A 16,017-nucleotide genomic window follows, 5' to 3' on the forward strand; every position below is an offset into this window, starting at 1 on the left:
TATCTTTTTCTACAAATTCATTTTATCTCCCGTTTTTCTTATGTTTTAATAAAACACTGTACTTTGTTTTGTAGTACTGTAACAAAGTTATTGGAACCTACTTTGAGAAATGTGAAAAAGTTGCCACTGTATCCAATGGCTACAAGAAAGTCTGCATTGATGAGTACTGCCAAAATGGAGACAAAAATTCTACGTGTGACACTTACTCAGAATTGTCCCGTCTCTGTGCCTCGGATGGGCCTGGCATCTTTGAAAACTGGAGAGAGGATTCTGATGTAGTTTGTGGTAGGCTTTTTAAACTCTGTTGTAGACCATGAATAAATAAAGTTCCCATAGCACTATAAAGTTAAGCTATATTTCCAAGTATTTTCTCAAGTGATTCTAAGCCCTAAGAGGGATCAGAGACGCAGAAGTCCTGCCTCCGATGTGTGTTTCTGAGGAAACTCGGCTTTGTGATATGACCTGCCTCAAGTCACAGTGCTTTGAGTTGAGAGCTTAATTAGGAATTTCATAGGCTTTGGTGAAAAGTCCTGGGGAAAATGTGCAAATACACAGATTAGTGCTATGATTTTTATTTCAAAAGACTAATAAAACAAATAACAATTTCATGTAAATAAATTTAGTTTACACTTTTGTTTAGGTCCATCCTTATAATACAAGTAGAATAGAAATTTCAACTTGAGATGAAATAAAATTATGTACAACATATATTACCTCTAAATCAAATACCATACCATAAAATATTGTGTAAGGAATTGGCATATTTTAGGTGTGTTATCTTAAAAGATTGATTTTTATCTTGAAAATTAGACTCAGTCCCATGTAATAATCTGCTCATTAACATATTATTAATTTCCTTTAATTTACATGTATCCATTTTCCTACATATCTGCAGAAAAGCATGCATGCCCAGAAAGTTATATCTACAAAGAATGTGGACCCTCAAATCCTGCAACTTGTTCTAATGTGGCTCCTTTTCAAGACGGTGAATGTGTGAGTGGCTGCACCTGCCCAGAAGGTAATATACCTGTGTGAGAGAGTGTTCACTAAAACATCTGAAAACAAAGTGGCTCAGGATAGTGTTTTCTTGTTTGCAACAAGATATCCCCCAACTCAGCTACTCCTAATCTATCCTCCTAGCAAAGTACAAAGGAGGATTAGAGAGACTTCTAAAGCTAATGTATTTCCATTTTTACCATCCCTGAGGGCTCCCATATATCACACGATATTCTCTAGTCCTATGTTGGACTCAACTGTGGTCTCTAGAGCAGTAATGCAAACTCAGAAATTTGTTATCTATCTTCTTGCCAGTTCAGATAAGGAGGAATTGCTTACACAAGAAATTACCATTTTCATTGTATGTTTACACTTGGGAGAACTAGTTCAGGATGGCTTTACAACACACTACTGAACAATTTGCTGATGTTTATATAATTTTTAATTAACTTATATAATGTATTCTAGGTTATCTATTGGATGATATTGGAGAGAAAGGAAAATGTGTACTAAAGGATAGTTGTCCCTGTGAATCTAATGGAAAAGTGTATCAGCCAGGAGAAGTCCGAGAAGGTCCTTGTGGTTCTCAGTGGTATGTATGAGTTTTCTGTCTACATTTTATTGACGGTAAAGTAATACCAATATTTTATCTAATTTGAGAAAAAAGTCCCAAAATGACTCTTAAAATAAACTTCAGAAAGAAACAGAATTCTCATGGCATTGTGTGTGTGTGTGTGTGTGTGTGTGTTAGTGTGTTTAGAAAGGCTTATTATGTTTTTTTTTATTATAAAATATAAGGCTGGCATGGTGGGACTTGCCTGTATTCTTGAGGCTCAGGAGACTGAGGCAGGATGATCACCAGTTGGTGGCCAGCCTCAGTAAAATAGTGAGGCCCTGTCTCAAAATAAAAAAAATGAAAGATGACTGAGGATGTGGTTCAGTGGTCAATGGTAAAGTGCCCTGGAGTTAAAAAAAATATATATATAGAATAATTAAATGTGTGTGTATGTGTGTGTGTGTATATATATATATATATATATATATATATATATATATATATATAATTAAAGTGCCCTTGAGTTCAAATCTCCCCTATAACCCCTACTACATATACTAAAGGATAGTTGTCCCTGTGAATCTAATGGAAAAGTGTATCTCCCCTGTAATCCCTATGTAGTAGGGGTTACAGGGGAGATTTTAACTCAAGGGCACTTTACCATATATATAAAGTAGGGGTTACAGGGGAGATTTTGAACTCAAGGGCACTTTACCATATATATATATATACACACACACACACACACACACACACACACACACATACACACATACACATACACACACATACGTACACATATAGATATACACACACGTATACTGTATACTTTCTGTATATCTTTGAGTGAATGTTATTTACTAACTGAAATAATGTTTTGAATGGTAAATCACTTGATAATTGCAAATATAAAGCAGAGCATAAAAGTTCAATTACATTAAAGAAATAATACTCATTTTGATAAGACTTTTTATGTAGGTATTCTACATAAAAATACTGTGGAAATATGCAGGGAAGTGTTCCCCCAGTGAGCAAACTCCTTTTCACAATAGGAATGTTCAGCAGTTTCCCCTTGAAGGTATTAGGATAACTATGCAGGTGCACTTTCTGGTTTCTATGGTAATGTCCTTGGAGAAAAGGGGCTGTGTGTTTGTATTAACCTGGACCTTATCTCAGTTAGGTAGCATATGGGGTTAAAGGAATGCTAGTTAGAATGTAGTCATGGTAATGGGAGCTATGTAACTTTTTTGGGTTAATAAACATGGTCGTGGAGAGGAGCGGCCACTTTGTCTTCTTTCCTCTGCACTCTGTGTGTGTGTCTCTTTTTTGTTTGCTTCTTCACGTTTCTTTATAAGAATATTCTTCACATTTTTAGTAAATTATAAAACCATAAACAACTGAATGCTTTTCAAATAATTTTTATATAGACTACCTTGGTGAAGATAAGTAGTATAATTAGTCCAATATGAATTTTAATTTGTCAAAAGTTAATATAGATTATTCATCTGTTAAATACTCAGTTTGAATCTTCTTTTTTTTGAGCTCAGCAATAATATGATGACTGGTGAGGTTTCCCCATACCTCTTTATGATTTTTCTCTGCAAGACTGCAAAGGGCTTTTCTAGAAATATATTGTGTCCTTGCATGAAAATAATCTGAATCAATGAAAAAAATCAATTCTTTATACTATTATATTTTCTGTATAAATAGGACATACTTTGTTATTATAGTATATTAATAATGATTATGAATAACAAAAGCTTTGACTTATTGAGACTAAAACAGTGCTGCCTGAGAAGTATAATGTGAGCCACAGATGTAGTGCACATATATAATTTAATAGACGTTAATTGATAACAGTTTGAGAGCAAAAACAAAGTTAGAATTAATTTTAATGTGTTTTCTATAACCAAATATATCCAAAATATTATCATTTAAATATGAAATTGAAATAAAATAATAATTTATAATTGTTTTTCACATTGTGTTCAAAATCTGTGTGCAGTTTATATTTACAGTGGATCTCAATTTGGATTTGCTACATTTTAAAAGTTCACTATTTTTGTGTCTCTATTGGACAGTGCAAATCTATACTATAGCTTGTAGCTAGTGTTTTGATATTAACAATGAAATGTATTCCATGTGAACAAACCCCTGAAATCTAATATGCAAGTTTTTATGTTTAATCCATGCAGAAGTTATCATTTTAGTCAAAGAAATGGAAGTACATAAACTTACTTCTATTTAGTTTTTATTTATTTTATAAATAAAATTTCCAGATACTTCTATAGATGTGGCATTTTATGACAGCTGAGATTTTGGGTGGGGAATACTGATTTAATAAAGATTAATCGAATGTTTTAGCTTAAGAGGTGATATTTAATGTTGTGATACTTCTGCATTGAGACAACTATTGATGACCTTTAACATAACCATTGTCTTTTAACAGCACGTGCCAAGATGCAAAGTGGTCTTGCACTGAGGCCTCGTGTCCTGGAAGATGTAAGGTGGAAGGAAGTTTAGTTACCACTTTTGATGGAAATAAATACAACCATCCTGGAAACTGTCACTTCTTGGCCATCCATGTATGTAACAGCATAGAATACTTGAGAAAACCGATGTAGACACTGAGCTATTTCTCAGTTAAAATACAATCTTCACATTGAATTACTACATTACAAAAAGAAATAAACATCTTCTAGTTACTGGTTATATATTTCAATATCTATTTCTGTCACATATTGATATTGGTAGTATTACTTGTCAATATTGAATCAGTATTCTCTGAAAATTCATTGCTGGAAAAAAAAAACCAACCCTCTAATTCAGTTAAAATATTCTAAGCACATTGGAGAATTACTTCACTCTTTTACTCTGTGATATGTATTCTCCAGTGTTTTAAATGAATCAATCTTTACATGCCATGAAGCATTCTTCCTCTGTCATTGTTATTCCTTTATACTTATTTTTATTTTTGATAATGCAGTAGAACCAGCATGATAAGCAGGCTTTCCTTATTAAAAGATTACATTATCTCAATTTTAACAAATGGGTGATTCCATTTTTGCAGTTTACACCTTTAGTTGACATGAGACTCGGTAATGGTACTTAATATTTCTGGTAAGAAATGAAATAATATCCAGTAATTTGAAAAACGTAGTCGCTGCTTACTCGTAGTCTGTTTTCTAAAATAAAGCTTCCTGATTGCCTATCAGCATAATTTATTTTTCCTTCTTTTTATATCTGTCTTCTTTTAATCCATGAGGACTGAGGATGAAGAAAGTATAAGAGAAATATGTCAAAGTATGTGTTTCTTATATATTAGAGGTGCCTAGACATGACTTACATTTTGGTTTTACTAGTTAAATACCTGTCACATTAAATTCAGACAATGTGCACTGTCCAGAGAATAAAAAGTTACTTTAGTTCTAATTCTAATAATCCTTATAGAGCAGCACAATTCCCTTTGAGGAGAAGACAAAGAGTAAAGGTAAAAGAAAAAAAAATGTTGACTATGAAAACTCATTATTTCTAGACTACACAGACAAAGCTTACCCAAGATACTTGGACCATCTACAAAATTCTTGGCTATTCCTGAGATTGTACTGTGAACTAAATTAAGTTTCTATTTCCAGGGCAGATTAATTGTAGTAGAAAATGGGTATATTTAAAATTCAAATATTCATTGTGAATCAATTGTACAATAATAGCATATAATAAATAACATTTAAATAACCATTTTAATATTTTTTAACAGGATAAAGATTGGTCTGTTAGTGTTGAACTTCGTCCATGTAAAACCGGTCAGACGGGAACGTGCTTAAATAGTGTCACACTTGCCTTGAATTCTGTAAGTAACCAGTTTCCTAAGACTTAGAGTAAAATCAGACAAATAACTTCACAAATTAAAATTTTTGAGTTTGAAGAAAGGCTTTACTATATAAACTAAAATCATAAATAAGTTTTCATAGAAAGCTGATAAAGTCTGTGAAATAGCTGGATAGTTCCAAGGTCCTGAACTATATTAAAATTACTATAAATACATAATTATATACTAATTCAGGTGTCATTATGTGTTCCTTGGATCATTAGACTCTGTGGACCATTTAAGAAAAAAGACAATGGCATATGTTTAGAATTTTGTGTATCTAGAACCAACATTGTAAGTGGAAAAAGACCTGAATTGGAAGGGAAGACAACTAGCCCTTATTTGGCATTTGCAAACTGTTGGAACTTTGGATATCCAAGTGACCTTCTTGGTGTTTGGTTTCCTTATTTATACCTGGGGAATGAAGATTCCTTTATAATCTCTATGTATAGAGTTGGTATGAGAAGAAATGAAGCCAAGTATGAGACACTTTGAAAATATTCTGTATTTTAGGTATTTGTAAATTAATCCTATAAATTTAAACATGTTTTATAGCACAAAATTAAAATCTATATATTGCATTAAAATTAATATTGTAAATTAATGTAAACTAACAAATTGTTTTAAACATTAGTCTGTTTCAGTTGACAAATTCACAATCAATAGTGATGGAACAGTGACAAGTGACATGGTTAGAAATCGAGGTTACTACTATTCAGGTAAGTTTCATAATAGCAGTTTAAAATAAGTGCAAGTTTCATTTATTTAGTTTTTAAGATATTAAATAGTTGTGTTTTTAAGAGGTCTTAAACAATTCTAAGATATTTAAAGCTGCTTAATATGGTAACTATTTTTTCAATAATTCTTTTAACAGATAAAATACAGATCTTCAAAGAATCTACTTCATATATTCAAGTACAAACAGACTCTCATATAAAAATGCAAGTACAAATTGTTCCTGTAATGCAATTATATATTTCCATGCCACCCAACCAGTTCACAGATACTGTAGGTAAGTCCTCTGGATATATTTTTATTTACAGGGCTCTAATATGACTGTTGTTTATTTAATTTGAGGTTCCCTCTCAATTAAGGATTCTAAATTTAAAGCATTCCAACTGTCTTTCCACAGTAAAGACAACTTTATTTATCATAAAATATATTCCTGAGAGGTTTTTCAATAATTTAAATATTTTAAAGATTTCAAACTAAGACTTCTATTTAGGTAAGATTTGATAATGTTACATCCTACTTTACTAGTACTATACATTACTAAGATTTTGACCTGTATTTGAATAAATGAAAATATTGTTGATATTAAAATTTTTGAAAATTTTATTTTAAATACAGGTGGCACTGTTATTTGTCTTTCTGATAGATCACATGGTTATTGTGTTAGTCATCTTTTCATCTCTGGGACAAACTACCTCAGGAACACAACTTAGAGAAGGAAAGATTTACTTTGGCTCATGATTTCAGTTCATGGTCCACTGGCTCTATTGTTTGGGGCCTGAGATGAGAGAGAACATCATGGTGGAAGGGTGTGGTGGAAGAAAGCTGCTTACCTTATGGTAGTTAGAAAGCACAGAGAGGGAGCAAAAGACAGATCATGAGGAAGGAGCTGGAGACTAGAAATACCCTTTGAGGCCATGCCCCTGCAGTGATCTACTTCCTCCAATGAGGCCTTACCTCCTACAATTTCCATCAACTCCCACTGATGCCATTCAGCTGTGAATCTAACTGGATTAAACTGTTGGTCAGAGTCCCACTTCCCTAAATCCTCACCTCTGAACATTTCTTCATTGGAGGACTTTATAGATCCAAAACATAATAGTCATTTATTTCACTGAGGTTTTTTATAATCAGATGTTAAATTTAGTCGTGGATATTTAACACAACAAGCAAAACAATGATGAAATGCCCCACAAAGAGCTATTAATTTATAAATGATACAAACTTTTGAGAGATACCATTCCATGAGACACTAACTTATTTGCACGGAGAAAAATGTGTAACAAATGGGTCAGAAGGATCTAGGTAAGACTGGCACATAGCCCTTGATGTAGTTTCTCTCTGTGCACTAATACCATAAAAATGGTGCAATCATAAACTTTCTACTTGTAAGCATACTTCCTACTAAGCATTGTCAAAAGTGATAAAGCTTCAGTGACAAACAGAAAAAAACACAGTATAACAAGGCAAATGGTGTTTCAGTGCTCTAGGATTTGAAAGGAAATTTGAATGAAATCTGTCATAATATTTTACTTATATTTATAAAGTCTAAACAAATGTGTTTTCAGGTAGCTTGCTCAGATTTTGATATAAGCAAAGAAATAAAATGAGGATGTGCATCCAAAACCTTGAGTAGGTGAGATGTTAAACTTTGTTTCTGCTATGATTATAATACAGGACTCTGTGGTTCCTACAACAACAAAGCTGAGGATGATTACATGTCAAGTCAGAATATATTGGAGAAGACCTCTCAGGCATTTGCTAGTTCTTGGGAAATGATGCCCTGTCCTAAAGGAAACCCTTCTTCATGTATCAGTATAGAAAAAGGTACTATTAACTTAACATCTAATCTGCAATTAAATATTTGGTTGTAGCATTATGTGTTTATCCTGATGATAATGAATTCATCAGATAATCCTGGCTTTAGCTAATGTTTGTTATGTTGATCTGGTTCTGGAGGAAACAGTAGAGAAGCCGTCTGACTGAAATGCTCCTAGAAAACTCAATTTCATGGGGGGTTAATCTATTATGTTTTTCTTTCTTGCATAGTTTTTAAAAATAATTATAGAATAATAGGGTTAGAGATAATTTTGAGATAATTTAGTTGTAATTTTCCTTTCTTTAATTGAGTGGTGGAAATAGTCATTGATTAAAATGAATTCAACACAAAAAATGATTTAGTCGCTTTAGAGTTGTGTCCTATCCCTTCTCTCATTGGTATAAGTAATACCAAACCTCAATTATAGATTGTAATAAAATTTTAACTTGTATGACTCAGCCTGCGTTTCAGTTTACCAGAATATTTTCATTTATATTAACCCAATTTATTTCTGTAAAAATACTCATGAAGGACACAGAGTGGGGGTGGGTTATCCTTCCTAATGTAGATATTGATAATGGAGCTCAGAGAGTGTATTATGAATAAGGATTACAGATGAAGTTATGATCCAGGTATTTTAAATCCAAGTCATGCTTTCATTGCTCCCTAGAATTGTTGATTTCCATTAATGCTTTATGTTGCTTCTTTCGTGAATAAGGAATACAATGGAAGCTGTTAAAATATATTGACATGTTAATTAGTGGTTTCTAAATAAATCCATGTATTTGAAACAAAGTTTAATCAGCTTATAATAATATTTTAAAATTATTATAAAACAATCACTTTTGAAAATTTTATCTACTAATTTTAGGAGCATTAGTGTAAACATGGTAATGCATATTTCAAGGTTTTGTCATGTTATATTGTTTTTGGGGGCTATTGCAATGAAAATAATTATAATGAGAATACACAAAAGTACATATCTTATAAGAAACCAAGCAGATTTATATTAAGTAGACTGCATGCCTGCACTTTGAATAGATGTATAAATTGATTTAAATTTCAGTGTTTTATATTTTAACAACATAAACACAAAATTAAATTGAACTTTAATAAGCTGTTAGTAATATTTAAATAAAATAGTTACCAATTTGTTAGAATTTGAGAAATTAGTTTCAATGTCTTAAATAGATTCAGCTTTCTTTGTTGCTGAAAATTCATTAAGCAAAGTATTTGTCATTCAGATGATATTTTTATGAATTTTTGTTAATTTAGTATTAGCTTTATTATTTATAAATCAACAAATATCAATTAAGCACATTTCAAAAAAATTCAATTAGTGAATTTGAATTATTGATACTGGTCATCCTAATGTGTGATCTTCAGAAAAACGGATAAGGCATTCTGGGGTGACAGGTTGGGGGAAGGGGTGTTATGGTTCTTTCATTTTCTGATTTGCCACAAGTTAGTCATTAATCTACATTTTAAAATTTAAAGTCACCTAAATTTATAATCTGGTCCCATTATTACAATTTTTATGTAGAAACTGCATTTCAGAGAAAGGTTAAATAAATTAATAAAAATATACAAAGCTAATAAAGATTCTGCCTTTTTATGTAAGATGCTTTAATCATATCATGGTATTTTTGAATATTAGATTTAACATAGCAAAATACTTGAAAAATACAATTAGGGCTTGGGGTTGTGGCTCAGTGGTAGAGTGCTCACTTAGCATGCATGAGGCCCTGGGTTTGATCTTCAGCGCCACATAAAAATAAAGATATTGTATCCACCTAAAACTAAAAAATAAATATTAAAAAACCCCAATTGTTTTAATAAAGACAAAACTCCTAAAATTTATATCTTTTCTTTCAATTAAGGAAATTATGATGTTATTGGTGACAATTTTGTGTGCATTTCTTTCTTTCCAGAAAAGTTTGCTGAAAGTAACTGTGAAATTCTTCTTGATTCAAGTGGGCCTTTTGCTTCCTGCCATTCAATTGTGAACCCTAAATTCTATCATGAGGTATGAGGGTTAACATTAAGAGCCCTTTTTGAGAAATATTTTGTTGATACCAAGAAAAACATGTAGATCTTAAACTTTCTCTAGTAATAGCTATTGTCAATAGATTAAGTATATAGTTAAATTTAAGTTTAGATTCCATTAATTTATTCAAATTTTAGATATATTAATTTAGAAAAAATGTAGTACTGGAAAATAACCCCAAATGATAAAAATCTTGGATAAGATTTTCTTTTTCTAAGTTCTTTGATAAGTGTATTACTAATTAATTTGCTTTTAGAATATTTTAAAATTTTTCCAAAATATTTCAAAGTCATAATTCTTTCAGGGCAAAGGAATGGTTATGAGCTGATTTTTTACATCCAGTTTGCCTGTTCTTTCGAATGATTTTAAAATGAAATGTAACTGTTTTTTAATTTTAAAGGAATGCAAAAAATACACTTGCTCTTGTGAAAAGAGTCAGGACTGCCTGTGTACGATTTTAGGCAACTATGTGAAAGCTTGTGCTGAGAAGGAAACACACTTAGATGGATGGAGAACAGGACGCTGTGGTAAGTGGGATGGTGGCTTCAGATAATGACTTCCTTCTCAGTTTCACTTCATTCTGTGTATCTGAGTGTGTGTGTGTGTGTGTGTGTGTGTGTGTGTGAGAGAGAGAGAGAGAGAGAGAGAGAGAGAGAAAGTGAAATAGAAGGTATGGTTTAGGCACATGTACTTTCAAACTGTCCTTGGTTCTTTTAAAAAATGTTTCTTTGTTTTTAATATCATTGAGCAATCCTTGAATTTTGACATCATTACTCATCTTTAATATATTTATATATAAATCAAATAGACTATGTAGTAATCTTTTTCAACAGTATGCTAAAATTTAAATAATATATTAACTATTATTTTGAAATGATATAATAATAATAATAATAATTTATTTTGAAAAATATTTGTAAGCCAGGGGCTCAACTATCATATTTATAAACATGTATTTTGTTTTAAAATATTTGTTGTTACTCGATGATTATGACTTCACTATAATACTTGATTTACCAAAAGGAAAAAACAAAAACAAACTACATTGAAACCTGTCTTATAGGTTATGCTTAACACCTCATAGTCCACAACCAGTTAATTGATAGGGTTAGTCACCTATAAAATCTTATCACATCTTTTCACCTCTATTGCCACCATGTAATTCAAGAAACCACCATTTATTCTTTTGGATTATTGCAAAGGCCTCCTTCAGTATCTAGCCTTGGCTGCTTCTAATTCATTTTCTATTTAGAAACCAGGTTAATCTTGAAAATAAAACCAAGTAAAAGTAAATTATCATAGAACACTCCAGTGAAAATCAAGTCAATGGATTATCATAGTTCTAAGACTAAAAACTAACCATGTAGTAGTCCCTGTGAGTTCGAAACATTGATTCTGTCCCTGGAATTATACAGCTTCTGTCCTTCTATGGATTCTTTGAAAGAATGATCCTCTTTTCTCACATAGGCTATTCCCCATATATATATTTACCTCTCTCTGGGTTGCCTTCCTGCTATTCAGCTATCCCCTCTTCCCTTAGTGGAAATCTCCAGCTATAAACACTTAGTGCTGCTCATCTGTATTCATCATTGAATGAACACATTTTCTTTTTAACAGGAATGTAAGCCATAGGAGGGAAGTGTGTTTACTATCCTGGTGGAGGATATTCCCAGCAGAATCTTTAAATATACAGTAGGAACTCAATATTGACTAAAAACAAAGTGAAAAAAACCAATGAATAAGCACTCCTTTTGATTCATAAACACAATTATGCTTCTTTCACTATAATATTGACATATATATGTGTACCCTTTTTCCCCTCTGGACAGATGCATATTTGTTATTTTTTTTTCTCTACCTACAGAACAATCTTGTCCAAGTGGCCTAGTTTTCAAATACAATGTAAAAGCCTGCAATAGTTCTTGCCGATCATTGTCAGAGAGAGATAGGAGCTGTGATGTAGAAGATATTCCAGTTGATGGATGTACTTGCCCAGACGGAACATACCAGAATAATGAAGGGAACTGTGTTCAGAAATCTCAATGTGACTGCTACATAAATGATGAGGTTGTACAACCAGACAAAACCATCCAAATTGATGACAATAAATGGTATGGAGATTGCACGTATTCTTATTATGTCATTGAAATCAAGATATTGTATTTTCTTCAGAGAGCCGGTTGCTAGTGTGAAGTCTTTAGGCTAGCTTCATTCTTCATTTCTTATCAAAGTTAACTTTTGCCTGTTTTGTTCTGGAGACCATACATAGTTTACCCTACTCTGGTTTGGTTTTAAACACCAGTAGAAACATATCCTAGCATTTCCTATAAATAGACAATGCAAGATGATTTCATGTTCAATGCTTCCTAGGGGTCGTTTAGCAGATGTCATCCAGCAAACCCATAGTAAGTGCTAGCCTTATGCTAAGTGCTTGAATTACCGCCCCCCCCCCCAAAAAAAAAAAAAAAAAAAAAAAAACAACAACAACAACAAAAAACAGTGTGAACACTGTCTTGGACTCAAAGTTAGCAGAATGTTAAAATGATGTTTGTGTATTGTAAGACAGAGTAGAAGATGCCAGCCATTAGCTGAGGCATTGAAGGACATCCTCCCACAAAAACAAAACAAAACAAAAACTGTCATTTGAGGTCTTCCCAAGGCTAAATCTTTTTCCAGAAAAAAACCTGAGATGTGGAAAATTATTTTCTGTAGATTAAACAGAACAAGAAGTTTTTCCCATGTGGGTTGTAGCATAGGTTAGGGTTAGAAACATGATTAGACCATACTCAGGAATTTAGACAGTTCCTGAAGAGTTAACAATTTTTACTGTATTATAATGGCTGAGGAGACTGATCTCTGCTGTTTGAAATTAAGTAATTTATCCATATTTCCTATTCCATAGATGAACTAGGAATTCTTGTCAGCATAACTTGCAAGAATGAAGTAGTCTTTTCAAACAACTTTGGACATGGCTTCTCTCTTTAGTTTCATGAAGCTATCATTTAACAACAAAAGATTTTTCTTGGCCATTCCAAAGGGAAGAATAAGTATCTCTTCCATCAGAATTCATAAACATTTGTTGGAGTTTTGTAATAATACTTTCTTTCCTTCTATTGTTGGGGGAATCAAGAGATTAACTATTTAGAGAAATTTAGGCTAGTGCCCCTAAACTACGGTTCCCTTCACCTCTACCCTATTCAGGTTATCCATTGTGCATTCTATTTTTTAACCCAAACATGCCTCATGAAACTTATCTTGTTCTTTCTTGTCACAGTTTTGCTTTTTGTCAGTAGTATCTGTTGACTTTTATCCCTTAAGATCCAGACAACCTTTTGTCTGATGTCCATAGAAGTTTGTAGATTCCTCTAGTACTTATAAGAGACTGTTTCATTCATATAATTGTCCTTGGAATTTAATGTTTAAATGTATAATTTTCTTTTCTTTCCAGTGTCTGTCAGGAGGGAGTTCTTCTTTGCCAAATTCCCATCAATTTAACCCTACGTAAGTGCTGAAGCTATGGTACAAGCCTAAAATATCTACTGTGGCTAAAATAAACTGATTAATAAACAACTTCCTTTATCTTGCAGAAAATTGTTCTGGAGGGGCTGAGTATGTAGACTGCAGTGATCCCAAGGCACAGAGAAGAACTGATAAAACATGTTCCACTTGGAACATACCTGCTTTTGATGTAAGTAATATGGCATTGCACATTTGCCTTTTAGAGTTTTATTGTTTTAGGGCAGAAGGAAATTTAAATTTTTAAGAAAAAATAATTAGAAGGACAAGTTTTGTGTATGTGTATGTTATTTTGAATGGTAAGATATTGACCTCAAAAATATACTTGGTATATTTATATATTTAAACTGATACTGATTATTTGACCTGATCACAACATTGTCTCATGGTATATTTTTAAAAATTTATTTCTGTAGGAGAACTTGCCTTGCAAACGTGGGTGCTACTGTCCAGTTGGGATGGTTAGAAATTCTAAAGGGAAGTGTGTCTTTCCTGATGATTGCCCATGCTCTTTTGGGGAACGAGAATATGACCAAGGAAGTGTCACTTCGGTTGGCTGCAATGAATGGTGTGTAATAAGGGATTACTATTTTTATTTTGGATGTTATAAAATATACAATGTGTTCTTAGTTTTCCTGGGAAAGAGTAGTCAGACCTTGTGATATTTAAGAAAGCAATGTCCAAATGCAGTTAGAAAAAGATGCTACTTTTTTAAATATAGAAACATTGTAAAGCACTATGTATAATGATATTCAGATAATATATGAAGACAACTCTAAAACTTAAGTAAAAATGAAACATTAGTTGGTGCCTCTTTACAAAAACAATATAAGTAAACGAATCCTGGCATATTATAATTATCACATTAATTTTTCTCCTTTTAGTACTTGTATAAAAGGATCTTGGAATTGCACACAAAATGAATGTCAGACCACCTGCCACATCTATGGGGAAGGTCATATTAGAACTTTTGATGGGAAAAGTTACAGCTTTGATGGTCTCTGCCAGTATTCATTCCTTGAGGTAATTATTGATGTGTTTTGTGATAACTTTTCTGTACTTTGTTCATTTGTAGATGAGTTCAGGAAAATTTTATTTTCAAAATGGGAAAAAATTGAAAAAGGCCGCTTACAAGCTTCTAGAAGCCAGTAAACTATGACACATTATAATGCTGATTCTGGAGTCCAGCCTAAGATTTCAGCCTACTCTGCTATTAATCAGATTTTTAATTTGGGCACATTTCTTAGCCTCTTAATGTGTGTAGTTGTATATCTATAAAGTATGCACAGAAATAGCCCCTTTTTGAAACTAAATGAGAGCAAAAATGTGAAGTGCTTCAAAAGTTAGGTATTTTTCTAATGACAGCAGTAGAAGCAATGACAGCTACTATTTTATAAGGACTTCTTTGCCAGGCACATTTACATATTTTATTGCTGTTAATAATTATAATACTCAAGACTATTCATATCCCTGTGATGCAGATGAAGAAATCAAGTTTAAAGTGATTAAGTAACTAAGAGAAAATATACTCAACAATAAAAAATCTCATTCCAGAGTTCATGCTTTTTACAATTAAGCTGCTTCCTCAGTAACATCTAATGGTTGAAATTTTGATTTTTTTGTATTTATATGCTAGTTTTGATTGAATATCAAGTTTTATATAAGTCACTGAGGAAGAAAAGCTCATTTTAGCTATTTACACAGCCTAGAAATAAATCAATTATTACAAACACATGGTTTAAATACTTATACATTTATGGTATAATTCTAAACCATTGTGGAAGTAATGGAAAGAGGACTGAGTCAGAGAAGGTTATCCATAAATGCAGTTATATCATTGTATTTTGGAAATTCCATATCACAAAAGTGTAACTTTGGGCACATTTCTTAACCTCTTAATGTGTATAGTTTTATATCTGTGATATATACAGTGATTTATTGAGTTTAAGGAATTGTTCTTTAAGAAACAATTGTGTGATACCAATATTGCAGTTGAGTTCTTTGTCTCATAAACTATTTCAATAATATCACTTTTCAAGGATTACTGTGGTCAAGAAAACGGCACATTCCGTATTTTAACTGAGAGTGTCCCTTGCTGTGAAGATGGGCTTACCTGCTCAAGGAAAATCATAGTTGCCTTTAAGGTACAGAACTATTTCTCTTCATTTGCTTTTTCTCTTAGACTATGAACATCCAAATGAAACTGTTACTCTAAGTCTATTTTTTTTTTCATTTTTAGGATCAGAATATTGTCTTACAAGATGGGAAAGTCACAACAGTCAAAACTACAGAGAGTAAAGAATGTGAACTCAGCGAAAATGCCTACTCTGTACATACTGTGGGCTTGTACTTGATTCTGAAACTTCAAAATGGAATGAGCCTGATTTGGGACAAAAACACAAGAATCTCTGTTTTACTGGATCCACAGTGGCAAGTATGTGTGTTACCAAGAAGTGATCAAGGGGGAAGCAAATTCATTTCTG

General features: G+C 32.3%; 1 protein-coding gene across 1 annotated transcript in view; it reads left to right on the top strand.

Annotated features, from left to right (window-relative positions):
- Nucleotides 1-16,017, top strand: part of Muc19 (mucin 19, oligomeric) — a 68,527-nt gene that overhangs the window by 25,256 nt on the left and 27,254 nt on the right. The window contains exons 15-31 of the mRNA XM_046435887.1: nucleotides 75-285; nucleotides 896-1,018; nucleotides 1,465-1,588; nucleotides 4,002-4,137; nucleotides 5,310-5,402; nucleotides 6,055-6,139; nucleotides 6,295-6,432; nucleotides 7,830-7,979; nucleotides 9,903-9,997; nucleotides 10,419-10,545; nucleotides 11,883-12,129; nucleotides 13,467-13,519; nucleotides 13,606-13,706; nucleotides 13,951-14,102; nucleotides 14,419-14,557; nucleotides 15,574-15,678; nucleotides 15,774-15,968. Coding sequence (XP_046291843.1) covers nucleotides 75-285; nucleotides 896-1,018; nucleotides 1,465-1,588; nucleotides 4,002-4,137; nucleotides 5,310-5,402; nucleotides 6,055-6,139; nucleotides 6,295-6,432; nucleotides 7,830-7,979; nucleotides 9,903-9,997; nucleotides 10,419-10,545; nucleotides 11,883-12,129; nucleotides 13,467-13,519; nucleotides 13,606-13,706; nucleotides 13,951-14,102; nucleotides 14,419-14,557; nucleotides 15,574-15,678; nucleotides 15,774-15,968 — 2,274 coding nt within the window. The remainder of the gene's footprint in view (nucleotides 1-74; nucleotides 286-895; nucleotides 1,019-1,464; nucleotides 1,589-4,001; nucleotides 4,138-5,309; nucleotides 5,403-6,054; nucleotides 6,140-6,294; nucleotides 6,433-7,829; nucleotides 7,980-9,902; nucleotides 9,998-10,418; nucleotides 10,546-11,882; nucleotides 12,130-13,466; nucleotides 13,520-13,605; nucleotides 13,707-13,950; nucleotides 14,103-14,418; nucleotides 14,558-15,573; nucleotides 15,679-15,773; nucleotides 15,969-16,017) is intronic.

Source organism: Marmota monax, unplaced genomic scaffold (genome assembly GCF_021218885.2).
Source record: "Marmota monax isolate L192 unplaced genomic scaffold, Marmota_monax_Labrador192_F-V1.1 WCK01_AAM20220418_F8-fsc00012, whole genome shotgun sequence".
Classification (NCBI taxonomy): domain Eukaryota; kingdom Metazoa; phylum Chordata; class Mammalia; order Rodentia; family Sciuridae; genus Marmota; species Marmota monax.